Raw genomic sequence first — 26,669 nt, 5'->3', positions numbered from 1 at the left:
TTAGTGAGTAGAGTTAAGACAGACCTGCAGAGATAGTCTCCCACTATCTTTGGCGGGCCGGGTCAATCTGTTAAGATGAACATCTTGCCATGATTTCTGTTATTATTTCAGTGTTTTTCCAAAGGGTCGAGCGGCTTATTTCCTGCTTTATTTGGGCGGGTACGGTTCTGAGGATTCGGAGGAGGTTCTTCAGAAAGATAGACAGTTAGGAGAATTGGCGCTACTAAATTTGTTATATTATTACTGGGCGGCCAATGAAGAGAAGGTGTTGGGGTCTTGTGGGGACCCAGGGGCCCTCTGGGTTCAGGTGGAGTCTGGGCCATGCAGAGGGACAAGTTTGGGGGCATTGATAATGGCGTTGCTTCCGTTGGCACCAGCGTGGTATTCAATGAACCCAGTGGTGGTGTCAAAGATATGTAGCTAACACTACCAGCATTTTAAGTGGGGGTAGCCTCAAGGATGGCTCCCATTTGTGCTAACTACCTGTTTGAGCCGGCATCGCTGTATGCCGCATTTGCGTCATGGAAAAAGAAGGGGCCGGAGAGTGTAAGTGATTAATTCCTGGAAGAGCGGTTTGCCAGCTTGGAGGAATTGAGGGAGAAATTTGGGTTGGCAGGCTCGGGCGTGTTTAGGTACCTCCAGGTGTAGAGCTTTGTAAAGAACATGTTCCTGGATTTTCCTGGTGCCGCTGTCATCCTTATCAGAGAAGATTCTCTCCAGTTCAGTACATCTGGCATGTATGAACAGATTGTAGGGGGAAAATTGAGTTGGGTGGAAAGGGTAAAGGCTAAATGGACGGAGGAATGGGGCCCAATACTGGAGGAGGAGGTATGGAGTGCTGCGGAGGGTGAATGCCACTTCGTCGTGTGCAAGACCTAGCCTGATAAAGCGTAAGGTAGCGTTTCAAGTGCACCTCACTAAGGCTAGGGTGAGTCGGTTTTTTGACGGGGTGGAAGATAGGTGTGAACAATGTTTGAGAGGGCCTGCTCACCACATGCACTCATGTTCTGGTCCTGTTCCAAATTGGGGGATCTGAAGTATTGAGCTACAGCCCAGGGCAGGATTCTCCCATTCGGCAGCAGAGTGTCCACGCCGTCGGAAACGCCATTGCGTTTCACGACAGCGTGAACGGGCCGCTGAGAGTAGAAGTTCACGCCGTTCCAGCTTCTCATCCTGGCACGAACTGTGCGCCGCGCCAGCCCGCGCCTGCGCAGTGGCGCCGGTGTCAACAAGGACATGCGCAGTGGCGCTGGCGCCAACCCGCGCATGCGCAGTGGCCTCCCTCAACATGCCGGCCCTGACGCAACATGGCACGGGAGTTCAGGGGCCAGCATGTAAGAAAATAGGCCCGGGGAGCGAGAGGCCGGCCTGCCGATCGGTGGGCCCTGATCACGGGCCAGGCCCCATTGGAGGCCCCCCCCTGGGGTCTGAGCCCTCCCACAGGCCTCCCCCTGACCCTGCACGCAGAGTTCCCGCTGGCTGCGACCAGTTGTGGACAGCGCCGGCGTGTCTCTGCCTTTTCAGAGCGGCCGCTCGGCCGGAGAATCGGCAGCCCGGCCGCCTAGAGCGGCCTGCAACCGACGTCGCGTCAAACACGCCGGCGCCAATGGCGCCGATTCTAGAATCGCGTGCTGGCGTCGGGGAGGCGTGGCGCGATTGCGGGGATTCTCCGGCCTGGCGCAGGGCTGGGAGAATCCCACCCCCTGTCCTTTGTTGGCTATTTGTTGGAGCTTTGGATTTGCGGGAACTGTGTACTGGTGCAGGGGACGATGTCCATATCTTCGCTTCGTTGGTGGCGCAAAGGTGGATCCTGCTGAGTAAGAGGCTACCTGCATCGTTAGGTGATTTGATGGAATTTTTGTACCTCAAGAAGGTCTATTACACCATGAAGGGTTCGATTGAAGGGTTCTACAGGAGATGCCGGCCGTTTATACTGTATTTCGGAAAGTTGGCCATTGTTAGCTGTTAAAGGGGGATGGGGGGTTGTTATAAAAAGGGTGGGGGGGTAGGGGTGAGTGAATATGCGATAGGGATCTTGCTTCTTGGGCTGAAGGGTCGTTTTTGGGGTTTTGATTGTTGCATCCAGGGTTATTGTTTGTAATCTTGTATAAAATGTTAGAACTTCGATTAAAGATTTTCAAAAAGAAAGAAATAACAACTTGTACTTCGAGAGTCAGTCCAATATTTAGTAATATATAACCCAAAAGTAAGATTAAGATGATATTGTGCCTTTCCTTTTTAAATTAGTTATGGCTTTCATTATTTTAAATAAGAAGACCAAGACAGCACAGTGCGCAGTGGTTAGCACTGCTGCCTCACGGCGTTGACGACCCGCTAATTTGCCGGATGCAAATTTGCCCCTTAATTGGAAGAAAATAATTGGGTACTCTTTAAAAAAAAAAAAAAAAAAAAATTTTTTTACAAACGCACAAGATTTCTTTACCATGTTTTCTTCTGTGAAAACCAGCTCAGACATGTGAAATTAGAAGTTAGTATTTATATTGCAGTACTATTTCTGTCACTCTACTTTGAATTCTTTCTCATGCATCCATGTCCTTTTAAGTTAGGGAGCATGAAAAGTATACTAAAGTATTCTATTTAGTATTTTAAATTTAGCCTGACATAGTATTAAACTTGCACTGAGAATTTTGGCCTGTAATCACATTACTAGGATTTGTTGTCAGGTTTTGTGTTTTTGATAACTGCCGCACATTGATACGTTTAGTGAGCGCTTCTTAAGAGTGAAGTTAGTCATTATGACTTGAAGCATATATTGTTTTTCTAACCGCACTAAATGCTGAAGACCAATAAATGACGGCTTATAGTAAGTCAAAGTATTTTAACCTAAGGCAATCTCTTACCAGACTGATCCCTGGAATGGTCTGAGGAGAGATTGGGTTGACTAGGTATGTATTCACTGAAGTTCAGAAGAATGAGAGGGGATCTTATTGAAACATGTAAAATTCTGACAGGACTGGATAGACTGAATACAGGAATTATGTTTCCCGCAGGCTGGGGCGTCTAGAAAGGGGTCACAATCTCAGGATATGGGGTAGGCAGCATGGTAGCACAGGTGGCTAGCACTGTGGCTTCACAGCACCAGGGCCCCAGGTTCGATTCCCCACTGGGTCACTGTCTGTGAGGAGTCTGCACGTTCTCCCCGTGTCTGCGTGGGTTTCCTTTGGTGCTCCAGTTTCCTCCCACAGTCCAAAGACGTGCAGGTTAGGTGGCTTGATCATGCTAAATTGCCCTTAGTGTCCAATAAAAAGGTTAGATGGGGTTATTGGGTTATGGGGATAGGATGGAAGTGAGGGCTTAAGTGGGTCGGTGCAGACTCGATGGGCCAAATGGTCTCCTTCTGCACTGTATGGCCTATGTTCTAGGCCATTTAGGATAGATAGATTTATAGACACTAAATGCGCCAAGGGGTATGGGGAGAGTGTGGGAGAATGGCGTTAAGATAGAGGATCAACCATGATCACATTGAATGGCAGAGCAGGCTCGATGGGCCAGATTGCCTACTCCTGCTCCAATTTTCTATGTCTCTTACTTCAGCACCTTGTTTAGCCTGCAGCTAACTCTCCCAGGTTTGGTACAAAGTCACATCATGGTGCATGGGGAGTATGGGCTGGAATGTGAAAGTGAACCTAATCATAGAACTTGAGAAAAAGATGAGAAGTTTAACTCCCTAAAGGAGACAGGTTTCACTCAAATAGGATATAACAATTTTTTAAAATCTTAAATCTGAAACTAAACCACCTGACACCAGCTCATTCACTTCTAGTTTCAACAGAGGTGAGATTGAGATTAGGCACCCAACCTGCCCACAGGAGGCAGGTATTTAATTATTATAATATGGCTACATGCCTCAGTATTCTCCTCCATTTTAGATTTAACTCTGGCCAACTGAGTTTCTTGGGCCTTGGAAAAACTGGCAACTAAAGGGAGACGAGGACTGCTGGATTCAGCAGGTAAGTGCTTTTACAGCACTGCTTGTGGGTCAGGTGGAGCAGGAGTGTTTCCCTGGCCAAGCAAGTAAATCTGCTTCTCATTCCCCTCTCTCCCCTGGTGTTTGGACTCCTCTCTTTGCTGATTGGACCCCCACCCCTATCCCAAATGATCCGATTTGCATCAAAACCACAATGAACCCCGAAGCTGCCACTCCTGATCACCCTCTGCCCCCGTGATCAATCTCTCCCTCCTCTGTGCTCGCGACTGCTGCTTCCAATCTCCCTCTAACGATTCCTCATTCCGGTCTCCGCTGACCTGATCCACATCTCAATACAGCTTCCAATCTCCCACAATGCTGGCCTCTGATCTCCCTGCCCTACCCTTTGATTTCTTTACTCCCAGTCTTTCCCTCATCTTGCTTACTTGGCTGAAGTAAGTGGTACAAAATTCTATCTCACCGGCAGCCAGTCAGCCTCTCCATGGTTGGAAATGGAGAGAAGTAATGCTAACCATTTCTTTCCACTAAATTTGGCAATAACAGAGAATCTATTCTTTTGGGTTTTCCGAACACTAAACAGCTCCCTCCCTGGATATCAGGGCCAAAGTATATGGAGCATTGGTGCAACAGCAAAATAACTATGTTCTCTCTAAATTGCCTTAATAAGTATAAGCAACTTGCCAATTTCAAATGCATAATATTGGGAAATTTATATTATGCAGGGGTTACTCTGATGTGACTGAATTACTATAACTTAGCATTGTTTTCAATAATTTTTTTGACAGAATCCAAAATCAGTGAAGAGCCCTATCTTTACACCTACAACAGGACGACACGAGCATGGGCTTCTGAACCTCTACCATGCAATAGAGGGCGCAAACCACCTCCACATCCTTGTGGTTAAAGAGTTTGAAATGCCCCTCTATCGGAAATACTGGCCCAACCACATTATGTTGGTATTACCAGGCATGTTCAATGATGCAGGGGTGGGTAAGTAAATCCTGCGTACGCTGTAGTGAGCAGTAGGTATTGCACAAGATTACTGAATGACAACCGTTTGCATAATATGGGAGTAAATTTGCACATGTTTTTTTCTACGCAATTTCATTCATATATTTCCCTCACTTAAGTTAGACCTTCAGCTATCAAATTAGACAAGTACCTCATGAGTGTCTGTGAGATGGGAGAGGGTGGAGTTTTCCTCCCACAAAGAATTTTATAGTGAACCACCGTTAACAAATGTGATACTAACTATCTAAACATGAAAATATTTATGATATTTTTGCATTCGGCATGTAAATTCTTAATTTGTTTATTCTCTATATACCTCAGAATGATCCACTGCCAAATTAAAAAGAATAGTAGAGGTGGTGCTCCTTTTGAGAGCTTTTTGCTTGTAAACCTACATGAATCTCTCCTCTCGCCTCCATTCTTTTGTACTGACATTGGCAAGATCCCACTGCTGCTCCCCATGAAAATTAATTCCTTTGTATTCTTTCCTTTTTCGTGGTTGGGTTCAATGCAAGCAGCAGCATGTTTTGTTGTGATGTTGCAGCCGTCCACATAGATCATTTGTATTTTTGTTATCTTTCTAACTGCAAAATCTCTAGAGATTTTGCAGTTTATCGTGACCTTTTTCAGAAAGCATGAGGAAAAATAAGTAATGGAAAACAGAAATTCCCCAAAGATAAGATGACAGGAAATAGGGAGATTGGGCCTTCAGATTCCCCAGCCAAATCCAAGAGTAGCACAAAAACCCTGGGGTTGTTTGTCCGATAGGCCAAGGCGACATTATATAAGATTTCAGAATCAAACTGAGATTGAAGCACAAAATACAGAAGGCTTAATCTCACTCCAAAGGCTATATATTTGGGTGGGGCAGAGGTTGGGACTACTTTCAGGTCTCAAATCCTCCCTGGAATTTGGTTGGGGGGGGGGGGGGGGGGGGGGGGGGAGGAGGTTGGTAGGAGGCTGACACTCATTGAGATTTTCACAGGGGTGCCTCCTTAGTTGGTATGGAGACAGGTTCTGAATTTAATTAAGGTTAACAGGAGGGCTCTCGAACCTGGAAAGCAAATCGGAAGCTTTGCAGCTTGAAAGGGAGCAATAGGCTTCAATGGGAGGTAAGTAAAAGAGAGAGTGTGCTTCAAAATGCAGGCACCCACTCTCCAACTTCTTAAAATATATAACGAAGTAATTGATTCAGTGGTTAAAAACTAGAAGCAGAGGGCATAATCTCAGACTAAAGGGTCGATCCTTTAAAACAGAGATGAGGAGGAATTCCTTCAGCTAGAGGGTGATGAATCTGTGGAACTCTTTGCCGCAGAAGGTTGTGGAGGCCAAATCACTGAGTGTCTTTAAGACAGAGATAAATAGGTTCTTGATGAATAAGGGTGTTATGGGGAGAAGGCAGGAGAATGGGGATGAGAAAAATATCAGCCATGATTGAATGGCAGAGCAGACTCGATGGGCCAACTGGCCTAATTCTGCTCCTATGTCTTATGGTAAGGCCATCACTTTGGGGGTTATCCTCTATGGGTCGGGGGGCCTCTGGTTGTGACTGTGGCTGTCTCTGCACCCAAACTGTGGCCTCTCTGCTGCTAGAACAAGGAAGACACATTGAAAATTAGGCCCTTCATAAGGCAGAGCGGTTACCTGTTGTGTGCAGGACTAATTTTCAGCCCTCCCTGCCTTTGATCCAGCCACAAATCTAGTCCTGGAAAGTATCTTATTCCAGCCTGAACTCAAAATGGTCCTTTTTGTGAGGCAATGAAGCACCAAAGCCATCTCCTTAAGTTTTCTACGGATGGAACACTGTCCAATTTTCCCCAAGCCCAATTCACCAAAGAATTTATCCTTGTTTAGTTGAAGGATAAACTTTAATCAAAGAGTGAAGTTTTACTAAACCAAAAGCAATCATATCCTATGAATTTGGAATGAGAGAAGTGTACAGCTACATCTTTTCAAATTATGGCTATCATTTATTTTTCCATTTAATATCACACTTTGACCCTATAGGAAAGTCAATGTTATTCAGTACTCTTTTTCTGTAATTTTCCAGAACATAGATTAAATTGAATAATCCGTTGTATAACCTTTTGACCTCTTCAGGTGCTGCCCACTTTCTAATCAAAGAACTTTCATATCACAACTTGGAATTGGAACGAAACCGCCAAGAAGAGATAGGGGTCAAACGACAGTGCATCTGGCCATTTATACTTGTCATAGATGACTCTTGTGTCCTTTGGAATGTTCACAATGTAACAGAATCAAGCAGGTAAGAAAGGAAAAAACAGCACCGTCTTGTTGGTGTAGAAGTTTTTTTTGAGACTGGCTTGTTTCCTCATGTTTCTGCCACTGTCCCTCATTCTGAAGTGACAGAGTACCATAGAATTTGTAGGAGTGACATCCACACTGATGTTCTCATTCTCTTGCTGATTAATATTTATCTCCTCTCTAGTTGACACAGTTAGGACTGGGAATAAAGCAAAATAAAAAATTTTGGTGAGCAGTTAGGCTCATTTAAATATGTTGGTGCCGGATTCTCCCAAGGCCCGAAAACGAACGTCCACGTCCAGGAGACCTTGCCATGGCCCCATTGAGCACTGAACCACACAAACATGGACCAGGTTTATGGCACCTGGGGACGTCTCCTGTCCATCGATGGTCAGACTCTGGGCAGAGTGGTACCCTTGTACTCCCACTGGCACCTTGACTCTGCCAGGATGGATGGGGCAGTGCCAGGCTGGCAGTGCCCAGGTGCCAATTTGCCCATGCACCCCTGGGCACTGCCTTTATTAGGTGGGGTGAGGGAGGCTTGAGAATCCCCTAACAAGTGAGTTGGGGGATCGGGGGCTCCAGATGCTGCGGTGGGGTCTCAAGAGATTGGGCGGTATAAAATGGTGCTCTGATCTCTTCTTTAGCTTTACTGATCAACTAAAGAAAGGCCTTGGTGGGATGTTCTTCACCAAGACAAAAAAAAGAGTCGCCTTTGAAAGCGCCGCTAAACACGCCCAAAAAAGTGACTCTTATTTTTCCAGTTAAATCATACCCAGTGCCTTTATTTGACACTGAGCCACATAAGAATATATTCAGGATTTTTAAGGAGCAACTTAGCAGAAGAAAGAAAGTTTTCGTGGAAGGAATTCCAGAAGTCAGGGCATTGACAGTTGAAGCCATGGCCACCAATAATGGATCAAAATGAACCCTCTGTCCCAACGTTATAAGATAAACCTTTACTGGATCAATTTTGATAGCTTTGTTTCCTAACACCAACACAAAAGATATTATCAAGCTGGTGCTAAATTTAGGAAGTTCTGGGGGTGGCACGTAGCACAGTGATTAGCACTGCTGCCTACGTGCTGAAGACCCGGGTTCAAATCTTGGCCCTGGGTCAGTGACCGTGTGGAGTTTGCACATTCTCCTTGTGTCTACATGGATTTCACCCCCACAACCCAAAGATGTGCAGGGTAGGTGGATTGGCCACGCTAAATTACCCCCTTAGAAAAAAATTGGATAATCTAAATTTATTTTTTAAAAATTTAAGAAGTTCTAAAAATGAGTCATATGGACTCAAAATGTTAACCCAGTTTCACTCTCCACAGATGCTGTCAGACCTGTCCAGTTTTTCTAGCATTTTATGTTTCTATTTCTATATTTTAGCAGTTTTGTGCTGTAGACCTATTATCCCTTCTGGTTCCTACAATTCAAAATAATCATATTTTTAGATTGAAAATGCTGGAGCTTCATTCAGTGTATTTCCTAGCGCTGTCCACGTTGTCTGGTGGACTGATAGATTGTTGCTCATCACCTGACTTCAGTGCAGCAGTAATTGTGATGCCTAGATGTACAGTATCATAACAATTAATTCCTAACTCCTTATGAACAATAGAACAAAATGTATGCTCAGGAGGAGCTGGATTGTGACTGTATGATCTTATTTCATTTAGGACCTTTACTTTTAGTCTAAGCTGAATTTGGTATCAGACCTAAAGTTGAAGGGCCAGTGTCTAACCCACTTCACAATCCAAGACTTCATCTTCCAATATATGATGCAAACGTTTTAGGACGCTGTACCGCAATATCCCACTCACACATGTGGTGGAATCTAATCCTGACGATGGGAGTCAGAAAGCCCCGTGTTGCTACCTTTGGAAAAGGCCACCTTATTGAATGCCAATCAGATACCTAAGTGGCCAGTAAGGGCCTTTCCCCAAGATCAAGGACCCTGCAGCGAACCCCCCACCCCCCCGTCCGAACTGATGGCTAATCAGAGGTCAGCAGATGTTTGTTGTGGGCAGATCCAGCAGGAGCGATATCAGCTGCTGACAGTGCACCCATCACAAACCCAAGTTCAGTAAGTGTCCCCATGCTGCAAATAAGGAGCCACAGAGCATTTCGTGAGGGTTCAGCAGGAAGTGCAAGGAGATGGTTTTCAGCACCTCCTGCCCCTTTTCTCATTTCACATAGCTCGATCAGGCACCAAGTGCCTATCCCCAGGACCTCACAAGAAAATGCAATGAGTTTGTTTCTCAGGATCGCCCTGCATTAACTACTTCACAAACAGTTGGTTGAATGCCACCAGCAGCAGGGTAGAAGAAATTAATGCCCACCTAAGGGACTCAATTGGTGGCGGGAAGGACGTCCACTAGTTGCCCTGGCCTGATTAAGCTCTCTGCCATCAAACTTGTCTTGGGGTTAGCATTAAAATCTGTCCAAAGTGTGACAGATATAAAGGAGCATTGGCGGGTTTGCAATCATATACAAACCTTCTTGCTTCTCTCTGAAACATCTAAAACAAGTTTACATATAATAAATTACTTTCAAATGCAATAATTATTATATAAGCAAATGCTGCAGCCACTTTATGAATAAGAACAGCTCAGAGACTGCAATGAGGTTTAACTTAGATTATTTCATTGTGAAGACCGCTGTGGAATTAGGAATGTGGATATGTGATATGAAATAGCCCTGTACAAACAATTGACCAACAGTTCTTTTAAACAGTGAAACAAAGGAACCCACAATTTCCACAAAGAATGTTTCCTTGAAGACCGTAATACTGCATATTGAGGCTACACCAAAGATTACTCATTACGCCCTCTGTGGAATTCAAAAATGGAACAGCAAGCTGAATGCTACCAAACTGAGGACACCATTCTCTCGCTGTCACATACATGACTTTATATTGTTGAATGTTGATCTCACACAGAATGTACAGTATGATCTGAACAGGCAAGTTTCACACAGTTGGAATTTCATCAAATGTTTATTTATTTCAAATGAACTTCTGTCACAGCCAAGGGCACAATTGAGGTATGTTTTACAATCAACCATTGTTTGAGTAAAATAGAAAAATATTTTTTAAATGATAGAGCAGAAAAAAATAATGCGTTGATCATTAGATTAGGATACTTTAATTTTCAGGATTCAAAGTTTAACGATCATTAGAACTTATTCATTGTTCAGGTAAGATTTCACATTTTACAGCAGAATTCAGTTAGTTTTAAAGTACATGGCTTGCAACGTACATGGCTTGCAGAGATCCATCTGCAGGTAGTGAAGTTTAGAGTTTGTCAGCGATTTCACGAAAGAACAGCAGAGTTAATAGCGTTAGTTTTTGAATGACTCCAAACCATAATTGTGCAAAGAAGACATTTGAATAACTCAAGTAACCAGGGCCAAGAATATGCTGAGTTCAATAGATAAAACAATTTGTGTGCGGTAACATGCTCATAAATGCATTTGGAAGATTACTGGCTCATTCAGCAGCAACAAACCATTCTGAACTGGCCAGCATAAGGCTGGTATGGTTTTACATCCAAGGTCTCAGCGAGCACTTTTCCAGGAGACACATCCGGAGTGAGACTCATACAGAGTGAGAGATTTAAAGATTTAAACTTGGTAATTTGGTGCAGTGAGGTAATTCGGTGCAGAGTGTGAGGAGGTGCTTTTTAACCCTGGTAAGTGACTGGTAAGTAGTCTCTCTTTTTCTTTTCATTGTCTAATTTATTTATTTTTATTTTGAAATTCTAGTTGTTTAAGTTTACCAAGGGTTTAAGACATGGCAGGAGATCCCAGACCCGTGTCATGCTCCTCGTGTGCGATGTGGGAGCTCAGGGACACGTCCACTGCCCCTGGCTCCTTCACGTGCAAGAAGTGTGTTCAGTTGCAGCTCTTGTTAGACCGCTTGACGGCTCTGGAGCTGCGGATGGACTCACTTTGGAGCATCCGCGATGCTGAGGAGGTTGTGGATAGCACGTTTAGCGAGTTGGTCACACCGCAGGTGAAGGTTACTGAGGGAGATAGAAAATGGGTGACCAAAAGAAAGAGCAAGAGTAGGAAGGCAGTGCAGGTGTCCCCTGCGGTCATCTCCCTGCAAAACAGATATACCGCTTTGGATACTGTTGAGGGAGATGGCTCACCAGGGGAAGGCAGCAGCAGCCAGGTTCATGGCACCGTGGCTGGCTCTGCTGCACAGCAGGGCAGGAAGAAAAATGGCAGGGCTATAGTGATAGGGGACTCGATCGTAAGGGGAATAGACAGGCGGTTCTGTGGACGCAATCGAGACTCCAGGATGGTATGTTGCCTCCCTGGTGCAAGGGTCAAGGATGTCTCGGAGCGGCTGCAGGACATTCTGGGGGGGGGAGGGTGAACAGCCAGCTGTCGTGGTGCACATAGGCACCAACGATATAGGTAAAAAACGGGATGAGGTCCTACAAGCGGAATTCAGGGAGTTAGGAGTTAAACTAAAAAGTAGGACCTCAAAGGTAGTAATCTCAGGATTGCTACCAGTGCCACGAGCAAGTCAGAGTAGGAATGTCAGGATAGATAGGATGAATGTGTGGCTCGAGAGATGGTGCAAGAGGGAGGGATTCAAATTCCTGGGGCATTGGGATCGGTTCTGGGGGAGGTGGGACCAGTACAAACCGGACGGTCTGCACTTGGGCAGGACTGGAACCGATGTCCTAGGGGGGGTGTTTTCTAGAGCTGTTGGGGAGGGTTTAAACTAATGTGGCAGGGGGATGGGAACCAATGCTGGAAGTTGGAAGGTAGTAAAACAGGGACAGAAACAAAAGGAAGTAAGGGGAAAGGTGCAAGGCAGAGAAGACATAGTCAGAAATCCATAAGGGCGACAGTACAAGGTACAGTGACTGAGGGGAGCACAGTGAATAGGCCCAGTAATAACAAAAGGAATAAAACTGGAGATGTTAAGATTCAAAACAGAGGTAAAAAAACCAACATAAGTGTACTTTACCTGAATGCTCGTAGTATTCGGAATAAAGTAAATGAGTTGGTGGCACAAATCATCGTAAATGACTATGATTTAGTGGCCATTACTGAAACATGGTTAAAGGATGGTCACGACTGGGAGTTAAATATCCGAGGGTATCAAACTATTCGGAAGGACAGAGTGGATGGTAAGGGAGGTGGTGTTGCTCTGTTATTTAAGGATGACATCCGGGCAATAGTAAGGGATGACATCGGTGCTATGGAGGATAAAGTTGAATCCATTTGGGTGGAAATCAGGAATAGTAAGGCGAAAAAGTCACTGATAGGAGTAGTCTATCGGCCACCAAATAGTAACGAGATGGTGGGGCAGGCAATAAACAAAGAAATAACTGATGCATGTAGAAATGGTACAGCAGTTATCATGGGGGATTTTAATCTACATGTCGATTGGTTTAACCAGGTCGGTCAAGGCAACCGTGAGGAGGAGTTTATAGAATGTATCCGCGATAGTTTCCTAGAACAGTATGTAATGGAACCTACGAGGGAACAAGCGGTCCTAGATCTTGTCCTGTGTAATGAGACAGGATTGATTCATGATCTCATAGTTAGGGATCCTCTCGGAAGGAGCGATCACAATATGGTGGAATTTAAAATACAGATGGAGGGTGAGAAAGTAAAATCAAATACTAGTGTTTTGTGTTTAAACAAAGGAGATTACAAGGGGATGAGAGAAGAACTAGCTAAGGTAGACTGGGAGCTAAGACTTTATGGTGGAACAGTTGAGGAACAGTGGAGAACCTTCCAAGCGATTTTTCACAGTGCTCAGCAAAGGTTTATACCAACAAAAAGGAAGGACGGAAGAAAGAGGGAAAATCGACCATGGATATCTAAGGAAATAAGGGAGAGTATCAAATTGAAGGAAAAAGCATATAAAGTGGCAAAGATTGCTGGGAGATTAGAGGACTGGGAAATCTTTAGGGGGCAACAGAAAGCTACTAAAAAAGCTATAAAGAAGAGTAAGATAGAGTATGAGAGTAAACTTGCTCAGAATATAAAAACAGACAGTAAAAGTTTTTACAAATATATAAGACAAAAAAGAGTGGCTAAGGTAAATGTTGGTCCTTTAGAGGATGAGAAGGGAGTTTTAAGAATGGGAAATGAGGAAATGGCTGAGGAACTGAACAGGTTTTTTGGGTCGGTCTTCACAGTGGAAGACACAAATAACATGCCAGCGACTGATAGAAATGAGGCTATGACAGGTGAGGACCTTGAGAGGATTGTTATCACTAAGGAGGGAGTGATGGGCAAGCTAATGGGGCTAAAGGTAGACAAGTCTCCTGGCCCTGATGGAATGCATCCCAGAGTGCTAAAAGAGATGGCTAGGGAAATTGCAGATGCACTAGTGATAATTTACCAAAATTCACTAGACTCTGGGGTGGTCCCGGTGGATTGGAAATTAGCAAACGTGACGCCACTGTTTAAAAAAGGAGGTAGGCAGAAAGCAGGTAATTATAGGCCAGTGAGTTTAACTTCGGTAATAGGGAAGATGCTGGAATCTATCATCAAGGAAGAAATTGCGAGGCATCTGGATAGAAATTGTCCCATTGGGCAGACGCAGCATGGGTTCGTTAAAGGCAGGTCATGCCTAACTAATTTAGTGGAATTTTTTGAGGACATTACCAGTGCAGTAGATAACGGGGAGCCGATGGATGTGGTATATCTGGATTTCCAGAAAGCCTTTGACAAGGTGCCACACAAAAGGTTGCTGCATAAGATAAAGATGCATGGCATTAAGGGTAAAGTAGTAGCATGGATAGAGGATTGGTTAATTAATAGAAAGCAAAGAGTTGGGATAAATGGGTGTTTCTCTGGTTGGCAATCAGTAGCTAGTGGTGTCCCTCAGGGATCCGTGTTGGGCCCACAATTGTTCACAATTTACATTGATGATTTGGAGTTGGGGACCAAGGGCAATGTGTCCAAGTTTGCAGATGACACTAAGATGAGTGGTAAAGCGAAAAGTGCAGAGGATACTGGAAGTCTGCAGAGGGATTTGGATAGGTTAAGTGAATGGGCTCGGGTCTGGCAGATGGAATACAATGTTGACAAATGTGAGGTTATCCATTTTGGTAGGAATAACAGCAAACAGGATTATTATTTAAACCATAAAATATTAAAGCATGCCGCTGTTCAGAGAGACTTGGGTGTGCTAGTGCATGAGTCACTGAAGGTTGGTTTACAAGTGCAACAGGTGATTAAGAAGGCAAATGGAATTTTGTCCTTCATTGCTAGAGGGATGGAGTTTAAGACTAGGGAGGTTATGTTGCAATTGTATAAGGTGTTAGTGCGGCCACACCTGGAGTATTGTGTTCAGTTTTGGTCTCCTTACTTGAGAAAGGACATACTGGCACTGGAGGGTGTGCAGAGGAGATTCACTAGGTTAATCCCAGAGCTGAAGGGGTTGGATTATGAGGAGAGGTTGAGTAGACTGGGACTGTACTCGTTGGAATTTAGAAGGATGAGGGGGGATCTTATAGAAACATTTAAAATTATGAAGGGAATAGATAGGATAGATGCGGGCAGGTTGTTTCCACTGGCGGGTGACAGCAGAACTAGGGGGCATAGCCTCAAAATAAGGGGAAGTAGATTTAGGACTGAGTTTAGGAGGAACTTCTTCACCCAAAGGGTTGTGAATCTATGGAATTCCTTGCCCAGTGAAGCAGTTGAGGCTCCTTCATTACATGTTTTTAAGGTAAAGATAGATAGTTTTTTGAAGAATAAAGGGATTAAGGGTTATGGTGTTCGGGCCGGAAAGTGGAGCTGAGTCCACAAAAGATCAGCCATGATCTAATTGAATGGCGGAGCAGGCTCGAGGGGCCAGATGGCCTACTCCTGCTCCTAGTTCTTATGTTCTTATGTTCTTATGTATGTATACCTCCAATGGTTTGCAGTTGTTAGGAAGAAGCAGTTTGCTGGTTGGCATGAGTGGATTATCAAGTAGCAAGATGCAAGTGGCAGAGACTGATGGAATAGTTCCTGGAACTCATCTGAGTGGCAGAAAGGTGTTTAAAGGTGGTGGGGAGCCAAGGCAAAGCAGAGAAGATCTCAACTTTCTATATGGAACTTGTTGGAGTCCAGGTTCTATGAGAAAATAAAAAAAATGGGTAACTGTTTGTTTGGCTCTCTTCCAGCCCACAACTCCTTGTCCTGCCAAGTCTTCCTGATGGGAAATTCATAATGGTTTCCCTGATCAGGCCTTAAGCTTGAGGCAGCGATGAAGGTGCCCAGGTGGTGAGGTGGACTGGTTTAGAAGGCCTGCCTTGGTTTGCTGGGACACACTACCAATCCTGGGCATAGTTGTTAGTCCCCTAACCCCCAGTCTCACTCCTTCATCTACACCTAGTGCCCTATCATATCCTCAAGCCTCCTCCATGTGCCCATGTCCCTAGCTCCCCTCCATGATCCCTCATAAACATCTCCATGGCCCTCCCATAGTCCTGCCCTGCCCTCTGCATCTCCATATGCATTCTTCCAGTGTTCTTTGTACAGAACCAATAAGGCATTGCCAGGTCTGACAAGTTTTTGAAATGCGGGGCAGCACGGTGGTGCAGTGGGTTAGCCCTGCTGCCTCACGGCGCCGAGGTCCCAGGTTCAATCCCGGCTCTGGGTCACTGTCCGTGTGGAGTTTGCACATTCCCCCCCCCGTGTTTGCGTGGGTTTTGCCCCCACAACCCAAAAATGTGCAGGCTAGGTGGATTGGCCATGCTAAATTGCCCCTTAATTGGAAAAAATTAATTGGGTACTCTAAATTAAAAAAAAAGTTTTTGAAATGCTCTTGAAACTGACAAAATAAGCAAACACACTTTGGAAATCTCCTTTGAAAAAATGCTCATCTTACAACCTCATAATATTGAAACATAGAAATTAGGAGCAGGAGTGGACCATTCGCCCGTGCCTTCTGTGGTAGACAATTCCACAGGTTCACTCCCTTTGAGGGAAGAAGTTTTTCCTCATCTCAGTCCTAAATGGTCTGCCCCATAGACTAAGACTGTGTCCCTGCTTCTAAATTCTCCCAACCAGGGAAACCATCCTCCCTGTATCTAGTCTGTCCAGCCCTTTTACAGTTTCATACCATAAAAGTGTAATTCAATCATAGTCATTCACGGTATAAAAAGCTTTAATTCTCTCAATACTCCTTAATCTTGTCCAGGTAAACAAACAGGAAATGAAGAAGCACCTCAAAGAAAAAACAACTTACCACAACTTCAGGAAGCTGTCAGTCGCACAATGCGAGCAACTGCGTGACTAGATTGTTGATGAGTCTGTTAGCCATTCATGAGCTCAGCCAAGCATATAAACATGGAAAATATGAGCAGGAGTAGACCATTCGGCCCTACGAGCCTGCTCCGCCATTCAATACGATCATGGCTGATCATCCAACTCAGTAACCTGTTCCCGCTTTCCCCCATATCCTTTGATCCCTTTAGCCCCAAGAGCTATATCTAACTCCTTCTTGAAAACATCCAATGGCCTCAACTGCTTCCTATGATAGTGAATTCCACAGGCTTACCACTCTCTGGGTGAAGAAACTTCTCCTCATCTCAGTCCTAAAAGGCTTCCCCTGTAGCCTTACAATATGACCCGTGATTCTGGACACACCCACCATCGGGAATATTGATCCTGCATCTGCCCTGTCTAGTCCTGTTAAAATTTTATAAGCTTCTATGAAATCCCCCCTCGTTCTTCTGAACTCGAGCGAATATAAACCTAACTTAGTATCTCCTCATATGACACTCCCACCATCCCAGGAATCAGCCTGGTAAACCTGCTCTGCACTCCCTCTACAGCAAGAACATCCTCAGATAACAGGAGACCAAATCTTCTCACAATATTCCAGGTGTGGCCTCACCAAAGCACTGTACAATTGGAGCAAGACATCCCTCCTCCTGTACTCTAATCCTTTCACTATGAAGGCCAACATAATTTGCCTTCTTTACCGCCAGCAGCACCTGCATGCTTACTACGTACAGCGACTGGTAGACGAGAACACCCCAGGTTGTATTGCATATTCTCCTCTCTTAATTTATAGCCATTCAGATAATCTTCCTTCCTGTTTTTGTTATCCATGTGGATAACCGCACATTTATCCACATTATATTGCATCTGTCATGCATTTGCCCACTCCCTCAGCTTATCCACATCATACTGAAACATCTCTGCATTCTGCTCAAAGGTCACCCTCCCACTCAGCTTTGTGTCATCTGCAAATTTGGAGATATTACATTTAGTACCCTCATCTAAATCATTAATATTATTTTAAGTAGCTGGGGCCCTAGCACTGATTCCTGCAATACCCCACAATCATAACAAAGCCGTTTTGTAAATCACGTTGGACTATTTGTTAAATCTGCTTCTGTTGATATAGGCAATCAGATGGCTGAGCTGATTGCCAATGTTGTGATCTTGCCTCCTGGCTGGCAGTGCCCATAAATGCTACTTGCTTGGTGGAGTGGCAGTGATGGGCTTGAGTCAGGCTTCCATCCTCTGATAGCAGGTCTAAGGAGGAGATGAAGGTGGGCCAATATTGGGATAGCCAGGTTAAAAGACCCACTTCTATCCATTAAACTATGGTAATTGGTGTGAATCCCCGTAACCCCGCCTCCTTACCTGTTCATCTCCTATATCCCGTTACCCCCAAAACTTTCATCCCCATGCCCCCCCCCCCCCCGACTCCCATACCCCCCACCTCATAACTTCTCACCCACCATACTCCCAGAACTACGCCTATCCTCTGAACAGAACTCACAAGCAATATCATAACTTTGGAAAATCTTTGAATCGTTCATGCATTTGTCAAAATAAACAAACACTGTTTGAAAATCCACTTGAAAAGCACCATCTCTTAACAGTTCTACAGTCTATCAAAATAACCAAGCTCACATTCCACTTGCCAGTTGTGTCAACAACCCTTGCTGAGCAGACTCAACTATAACTCGGCCAGGCATTCAGGATGAGATTTTGTTGAACAGTATCAACAAGCCCTCCTGAGCAAAATCCATTAAAGCCTTTGAAGACAGCCAGAAGCTCAGACATCCGTCAAAGCTTTGACAGATAGATGAGCATTCATTATCTTAGTTCAGCTCTGCCACCTGGCCGTTTCAAGGCTTTGAATCAGCCAAACAGATGGCAGAGCCAAACTTCAAGAAAATAATATAAGTTCTGGGCACATTTCACACCATTATCTCTGGATTCACTGTGGTACAATGCAGATTTGCATTTTATCTTGTGGATAATTTACTTTCATGCATCTAAAGACTTCTCCACTTTCACACTGCTATTCATTGCATTGATAGTTTGCCAGATATTAGAGCTGACAACCTAGCAACCGCGTTATTTAGAAATCGCTCACCTTTTTAAAATAAAGGCGCATCATTACTCACTGTATTAAAAACATATTGAACTTATGATACTGCATTTCATTATGTCAAGTTGAGATCACCTTTCATAAGGTTCCCAACTGTAAACCATGGTCCATGACATCTCTGCTGGTGTGATTAACATTGCCTTCCAATATGTGTGGCACAGTAGCACAGTGGTTAGCACTGTTGTTTCACAGAGCCAAGGTCCCAGGTTCGATTCCCGGCTTGGGTCACTGTCTGTGCGGAGTCTGCACGTTCTCCCCGTGTCTGCGTGGGTTTCCGCCGGGTGCTCCTAATCCTGAAAGATGTGCTGTTAGGTAATTTGGATATTCTGAATTCTCCCTCCATGTACATGAACAGGTGCCGGAATGTGGTGACTAGGGGCCTTTCACAGTAACTTCGTGTAGTGTTAATGTAAGCCTGCTTGTGACAATAAAGATTATTAAATTAAATTAAATTAAATTAAATTAATACCAGCCCGACTCAATGAAAGTGGCTGAAGATCTAAAATGCTAATTTCCTCAATGATGCCAGAAAAGTTGGTAAATCCTTTAGCCAGTGGAAGATGGGATAGTCGTGCAACAGCACTGTTTGTATCATTGCCCAAATAAACTTTTACTGTGAATGGCTCTTGTGTAGAGAGAAAATATAAAGAACTAAAACATTTTGTTTCTAATAGATATACCTGTGAAGACATTGACTTCAACCTACGGACAAATAGCAGTGGTTTACTCCTTTGTCGATTCAATCACTTTAGTCTTATGAAGAAATACATCCAGGTTGGGGGACATAAAGATTTTGTTATCAAACCTAAGATCATGGTAAGTGATATGTTTTACGAACATAGTTTGATCCTAAACAAGAATATATTTCACCTGACATTGAAATGCATGCAGCAGACTAAGTGAACAACCTTTTCTTGCCATGTGAAGTTAAGGAAGAGATTTTTAAAAAGGTTTTATGGGCGAGACCGACTCCTCCGAGATCAGGCTGCTATTTTGAAAGGTGCCACTCTCTGAGTGAGCCTGAGGGACCCCCACCCAGGGACAATGTCACCCCCCGCCCACAATGTCACCCCCTCTCCCCTCCCCACTACCAAGTGAGGACACCTGCTATGGGGTCGCTGATGGCACCCCCCTCTCCTTTCAGGCCATCCAACCTGCCCTTTTGGCCCCTGCCCTCTTTCAGGACCTCCATCAACCCGCCTTTCATGGGCATGGCCTCCCTCAAGCCCAGGTCCTTGGCAGTACCACCCTGGCACTGTCACCCAGGCAGTGCCCTTGCCAGCCTGGAAGTGTCACCAGGCACTTTGGCAGTGCTATCCTGGTCAAATGACTCATTTATCCAGATTACAAAGTCTTGCAAGATCTCGTTAGATCTAGCGAGGCACTGCGTCATGCCTCTCGTGAAATTCACCAACCTCATCGCATCCCAGAGTCGGGAATGACAAGGCCGTTCGATTACCAAGGCTAATCGTTTGATAAAATCAAACGGAATGGATCTTCACACTCCTAATAATTACCTCCTAGAGCCAGTGAAGTTGATGGGCAATAATTAACATTTATCACATTGTCAAATGAGTACTTAAAATTGAAATCAACAAGTCCAAACTTTCTCTGGTCAATTTATTCTGTATCTGGCTCAAAAACGTAACAGCTTCATGGTACTCAATGTATTTCAATGATGAGTCAGTCAGTGAGATATTGTTTGTTTGAAGCTAACAATGGAGCAGCATACTTTGAACAGTGAGTTTTGGATACCCTCATTTAACTGTGCATCTGTTCCTTGCAGGAAGGTACTGTACATTTTGAATATAAATATTCCGACAACAATATCTGTCCCATTCCTTCTAAGGGGTCTAAGTATTTTCTTCTAAACTAATTCAGGTTTGAGCCAAACTCCTATTGCCTTATATTATGATACATGACTGGAAATGTAGAAAATGGGTACAATTTGTTTCATTGTAATCAAGTGTCTTGAGCTGTCTAACTCCAGTAAAGGTGCATAATATAATTGCAATTATGTTTTAATTATGAATAGGAGATTAAAGGTAATGTAAAACCCATTTTTAGGATTGTAACTTTTGACTTCCCATCTCTACACAATAAGTGACATTCTTGTGGCCTTTCTCGTTGTCAATTGGCAATTGAGCGCAATTCTGAATAGTTTTGATTGGTTACACAGTTTCACTGTGAACCATGTTGGAACTGACAAAATTCAATTCAAATAGAGGTTTGATCCCTCTGCTGAGGCCATGAATATTAACATGTTGCTGACAAGAGTTGTGAACAGGACGAACCCCAATGCAGTTTTTAACAATTCTCAGCATATTCCTTCTATCATGCTTGAATTCTTCCTAGAAATCAGAGGTGTGTTACTCCTTTTTGACTACTTTCAGGCTTCACGAGAGTAAGGCCTGGAATAGTCTATTCAGTTGGCCACAGTTGATTGATTCATAGTCATTCATAAACTCAAATAAGAGTTAAAATGTAGGCTCATGGTTATAAGCAGTGATATATTTTCATAGTTGCAGCTTGCCCTCCAAAGGAGGGCTGCGAGGTGGTGTAGGTAGGAAATGTAATTCCTTCCACCTGTTCAAGCTGATGAAATTGTAATCTCTTCTCTCTCCCTTTCATTGAGCTGTAAGGATGTTAAATGGATTTTAGCACTCTGAACTTGGTTCTTTGTGGACCTGAGTCAGCCATGCAAAACTACTCAAGTTGCTGATGCGTACTAAGAGAGGCCATTAGGGTTATTGAATCTCTGTCCTGAGGCTAAAATTGAGACAAATCATTACTGGAGTGCTTTACTCTGCTTCACTCTGGTCATAATGAGATTAATCTGCCAGTCCAGAATGGCAGGAGATCCAGCTCAGAAGTGCAGAAAGGAAGAAGAACATTGAGAGAGAGACCTTGGGCGGAATTTTTCCATATTTGTTCGAGTGTCGGGCCCTGACTAAAACCCGGACTGCCACTCTCCTGCTGTGCAGTCGAGCTTTTAGTCCCGATTTTGTTCCTCTCTGGAAAAAGAAGATTCAGTGGGCGTGTTTTACGCCATAACTCTGGCGCGGCGTGCCTGATGGATCCGGCTCCACAGAGTACACAGTGCCCCAATCAGCATCGGGAGTCTCATCTCAACCACCCCTCCCCCCAATCACAAGTATCAACATTGGGGATCTCCCCTCTCCCCCACCGCCATCAGCATTGGGACTCTTGCCATTGTGCCTATTCTCCCACCATCAACATTGGGGGTCCCCCACAACACCACAAGCATCAGGGCTCTTCCCCCTCCCCCAACCACAAGCATTAGCATCAGGGGCTGTTCCAACTCCCGCCAAAACAGACACAATGTGAACCTTGCCCCCAGAAGGTCCCCCTCCCATTGCACTGCCAAGTTGGCACTATCACTGTCAGCCTGTGCCAGGAGGCAATGCCAGAAGGCAATGTCAAGGCACTGTAAGGGCATGCCCCTCTCCCTCCCCTGGGGCTAGACTTTGCAGCCCCGGGGATATCCCCTCGACTGATTCACATTTTTCCAAACCTGCTGTAAGCTTCGCCGATGCCATATGACGTCGGGTATGGATATTCAGTGAGGGGGATCATGTGGTGAGGGGGTTCGGTAAGTGTATTAAACTGTATTAAAGTGAGGTTTCTTCCCTTTCTGGGCCTGAACCTCATTACATCACTGGCGAGGGGAGTGGAAAATCGGAAAACACAACCTCACCGACAATAATTGTGCTTTCCGATTCCCATGGGATTTTTCGCCCGCACAGCCATTTTTGCTGACTGCTAATGCGGGCTGATCGTCACCCACCTTCTGCGCATTTGTTCCTGAAATGCAGTTTCTCATTCCTTTTTTTGTGAACTGATGTACTTGTGGCTATTTCATTCCTGAACATCATTCAAGCCATAAATGAATTAAAAACCCGCCCCTGGGTCCGATCCCTGTCACGGGAAAAATGCCAGCCTGGCACAATAGCACTGCCTGTTTAGCCCCCTGGCAGCACATCTACCAGTTGGCAGTGCCACCCGGGCACCTTTATAGGGCCAGGCTGGCACACAGATGGCACTGCCAGGGTGCCAACCTGCATGTACCAGCCTGGCAGTGCCAAGGTGCCCACATGGCACCAGCAGTACCGAGGCACCACTCTGCCCAGAAGGCAAGCACATGGGGGCGTCCTATCCCTTGGGAGACTCCCCACAAGTTCCATTCCGTGGTCCCCTTTTGTGGAGTCCAGCAATGAACGCTCGTCCGAAATCTTCAAGGCAAGAGGGCTGGTGGTCTCTTCCTTGCTTCCTTCCTTCATTCCGGACTGGTCAATACTTTTCCTGAGACCTTGCACACCAAATCTTTGCTGTTGGTGTGTCTTGAAATGCGTTCCTTTATCCCCCTCTCTTCTCGCCTTTCCAGAAACTCCTCTGGTTTCCGGCCAATGAGGTCTTGGGAGGGATCGCATTACTCAGTGGGTTTCTTGATGTCTGCCTGATGTTGTTGCTTACATGTGACTTGTTGCTGTATAAGGTAACGGCAGGAACTCTAGGTGACAGAAAGTCTGGCCCGATCAGAGCTTCTAACAATAGGCCGGTGCATGTCAATAGGGTGCGATGATCTACTGGATCTCAGTAGAGTTCGATGATTTTTAATGGGTGATTGATGGGACAGGCCCAGACATGATCTGGCGGCTTGTCTGTTGGTTGTGTGTGTTTGACTTTGGTCAAGTCTGAATTCCAACAGCCTGCTTGAAGTTTTACTGCAGTAAGATTTTCAAATGCCCAATTCTTTAATTTAGGCTATCCAATTTAATCGGGCGAATTCTTTAATTTAAAATACTCAATTTTAATTGGACCTAAATCTAAGCCTTGCTAGGTTACTACAATGCGCAAAGTCTTTGGCCCTTGGCTGCCCAATAATAACAGTCATCAGATATGTAAGTTGAAACATAATTACCACTTATTTATAACAAGAATAATAATGAAATATGGAGCAAATCCAGCTGGATAACAGCAAGCTAACCTACTACCCCCTGAACTGTCCCATCCTCAACCCACACACAAGACAGACATCACAGAAGGGGAGGGGGGGGGGAGGAGGAGTAAAAATAATACGGGTCTTTGCTTCCCATGGCAGTTCTTTAATATGCTTTCCTTGCAGCATGCTTGCTGATTAATGCCTCTGGTTTACAGCTGGTAATAGTCTTCTCTGTAGAGTAAAAATATATTAATCACCACTTTTCCTGAAGAGGTCACTTTGCTTCACATTAAACTCTGTTTTCAGTTTGTGGTTTATTTCCAGATTCTACCTTTTCTGGAGAGTTGGTCAGTTCACATCAGCCTTTTCTGCAGAGAGTGTTGATCGGTTCTCTCCTGCCTGCAATGCCTGTTATGGTTCTCCGATAGATAGATTCGTTCAGGCTCTGAGTCAGTTCAAAAACACAGCCTTTCTGGAGAAAATGGAGAGGGGAGAGGACAGTGGCCCTTCCTCAGGTCTGCCAAGAATCAAACCGAATCCAAAACCCAACCCTTGATCCAATCACCACCTGTTACCAGGCAGAACACAGCCTTATGGGCTAATTCATTAGCCACCAGTCAAATCAATCAAACCGAGTCATCACTGATGTCAACCAGTCTTAAATAGCACAGCCTTCTGGATCCTCTGTTTGAATTAAACGTACAAACTGCTTGGCTTTAAAATCAAAGATCCATTAAACATCCATGGTCCAAAAATGTAACGGCAAAAATGAAAGTTTTGTGATGGCCACGAAGAATCCAGCACGAGCTGAAGGATAGAAAGAAATAACATTTATTTACTATAACGTATATATACAACAGCAGCAGCAACTCCCTAGCTGCTCACTCTCCTCTAGCCGGTTCCAAACTGGCCAGCTTTATTTATGCCGGGAATCTGCCAATGATTTCTCCGCCCCCTCATTGGGGAAGCTCATACTCGCAAAGGATTGTGGGATTGGCATTAGTCCCAAGCCAGTGGTAAGCAGGCAGGTTATAACAGCAAGAAAGGGGAAATAAGGGAATAAACAGGAAGGACCCTTACATTAGCTATGGAGTAAAACTTATACTCCAGCCAAATGATGTCAAGAGCTCTGCAAATACTTGATATAGTATCATTACGTGGATCCTAATTGGTTGGTTAAAATTTGAAAATCCAAGCTGTGCGTTTGCAGTTAATGAACTGTTCTCATTGGCAGGATCTGCCGGCCCTGCCCACCTGGCGGAATTTACCCCAAGTCAATGGACTTCTGGCTGGCTCGCCACATCTCACCATAGCAAGGCCTTAAAATCCCGACCAATGTTTTCCCTCTTTGGTAGATGCCGCTACTAAAATTGTTGTATATTTTACTGATTTGATTAATATATTTGTGAAGATTAGTGTCCAAGGGTCTCATTATATTGTTGTGTATCAGGAAGGAATGGTTGGGAGCTTTGGACTGATCAAGGTAACCTTACAGCAACTAATTTTCCTTCCTGACATATTCGTTGGTAACCTTGTTTTTATTGTGTACAGGTGAGTGATAGCCTGAAGATGATTTCTGCTTCTCAGTACGTCTGTGCTCCAGATAGTGAAAGCACAATGCTGGCTGCTCCTGCCCAGTTTCTCCTGGAAAAGTTCCTGCAACATGCGAGTTACAGACTCTTTCCTAAAGGTGTACGCAACAGTAAGAACCCCGTTTTAGCTATTGATTGCTACATGAACCTGGGTCCTGAGGTGAGACTTTGCCTACATCAACCACTGCAATGAACTCAAGTGTTAACCATGCACTAATTCTGAGATGCATATGTCACCATTGTGTACAGTACTCGTAACATTTAATATTGATCTTTCGGCAAGTCCTGATTCAAGTGGCACTTCCAACAGGAAAGAATGAGCATTATGATAAAAGAGTGTCCTGAGTGAAATAGCAATATAATGAAACATGGTTTTTTTAAATGAATGTATTTGGAGGGTGGGGGGGGGGATTTTCACAAAAAAGTTGCAAAAAAGGAGACAGTTATCGTCATTGGTCTGCCTGGTCATCAGATTCCGACGTTCTTCAGCATTTCATTAAGAAATTAACTCCTGGAGTTTGCAGACTTTATCACTAAAATTAAACCTGGTTGCCACATTATAAAAAATATTACATAAGAACTGGAGTGGGTGCAAAAAATATGAACAAGAAGGACTGAGAGCTGATCCCAGTCAGAAAAGGAAAGGCAGCTCAGATCCCTTTTCTCTTGAAAAGAGAAAGCGGACGGGTGACTTAACTTTAAAAATGATGGAAGGTTTTGATAGAACAATTACAGAGGGCTGCTTTGCGGCTGAGACTGTTTCAGGGTCCGAAATCCCACATGCTATACTTTGTCATTTTGATGCCACCTTAATTGGCATAGAGGCAGTTTAGCCAAGGATGGCAGCTGGGCTCTTGAGGTTGGAAGGCCAATCAAATGCCTTCCAACTTCAAAGAAGCAGCTAGCTGCAATAAAGGATAAGTAACGGAGAGGGCGCTTTATCATAAAAGTGCCCCCTCGCTGACATTTTCAGAAATTAACTTTTTTTTAAATGGAGAAAGCAGCCAACCCGCCACTGTTTTTTTGTGGGGTGGGGGGAATCCGTCAAATAGATGCCCTTTGGCTGCACTCGTAAACAGGAGGGCCTTTAGGTCTGCTTGGAGTGCTGGCATCCAGGTCTGCCATTGGGTGCCCTCTTACAGACAGTTGAACTGCTCCCATTTCCATTGGCTGTATGAAAATTTGATCTCCGTTGACTGCCTTTAACAAGGCTCATAATTCATCTAATCATCTGCGGTTCCAAAATGGGAATAATGTCAGCAAAGTAGTATCCTGGCCAGCATGGTATTTTAAGACCCTTTCCATCTCCTGTCATTCCCAACCTCGATGGGACCCTAAAATCCCATCCGTACAGAGTGTTTTCACTTGTGGGGAAAAGCAAAACTAGAAGCCATGAGCATAAGATAGTCACCAAGAGGTCAAGTAGGGAATGTGAAAGATTTTTATTTACCCAGGGATTGATAAAAATGCGAAATTCTCTATTACAAGAGGTGGAATAGTATTGATGCATTT

At 44.5% G+C, this 26,669-nt stretch overlaps 1 protein-coding gene across 3 annotated transcripts in view; it reads left to right on the top strand.

Annotated features, from left to right (window-relative positions):
- The window catches only part of greb1l (GREB1 like retinoic acid receptor coactivator), a 373,269-nt gene that overhangs the window by 339,277 nt on the left and 7,323 nt on the right, over nt 1–26,669 (top strand). For all 3 annotated transcript variants that reach the window (XM_038809210.1, XM_038809211.1, XM_038809212.1), the window contains 5 exons: nt 4,735–4,939; nt 7,061–7,226; nt 9,956–10,183; nt 19,277–19,418; nt 25,117–25,317. In XM_038809210.1, coding sequence (XP_038665138.1) covers nt 4,735–4,939; nt 7,061–7,226; nt 9,956–10,183; nt 19,277–19,418; nt 25,117–25,317 — 942 coding nt within the window. The remainder of the gene's footprint in view (nt 1–4,734; nt 4,940–7,060; nt 7,227–9,955; nt 10,184–19,276; nt 19,419–25,116; nt 25,318–26,669) is intronic.

This window comes from Scyliorhinus canicula, chromosome 10 (genome assembly GCF_902713615.1).
Source record: "Scyliorhinus canicula chromosome 10, sScyCan1.1, whole genome shotgun sequence".
Taxonomy (NCBI): Eukaryota; Metazoa; Chordata; class Chondrichthyes; order Carcharhiniformes; family Scyliorhinidae; genus Scyliorhinus; species Scyliorhinus canicula.
Note: the sequence above shows the minus strand (reverse complement) of the source record. Positions and strands in the feature narration are given on the sequence as shown.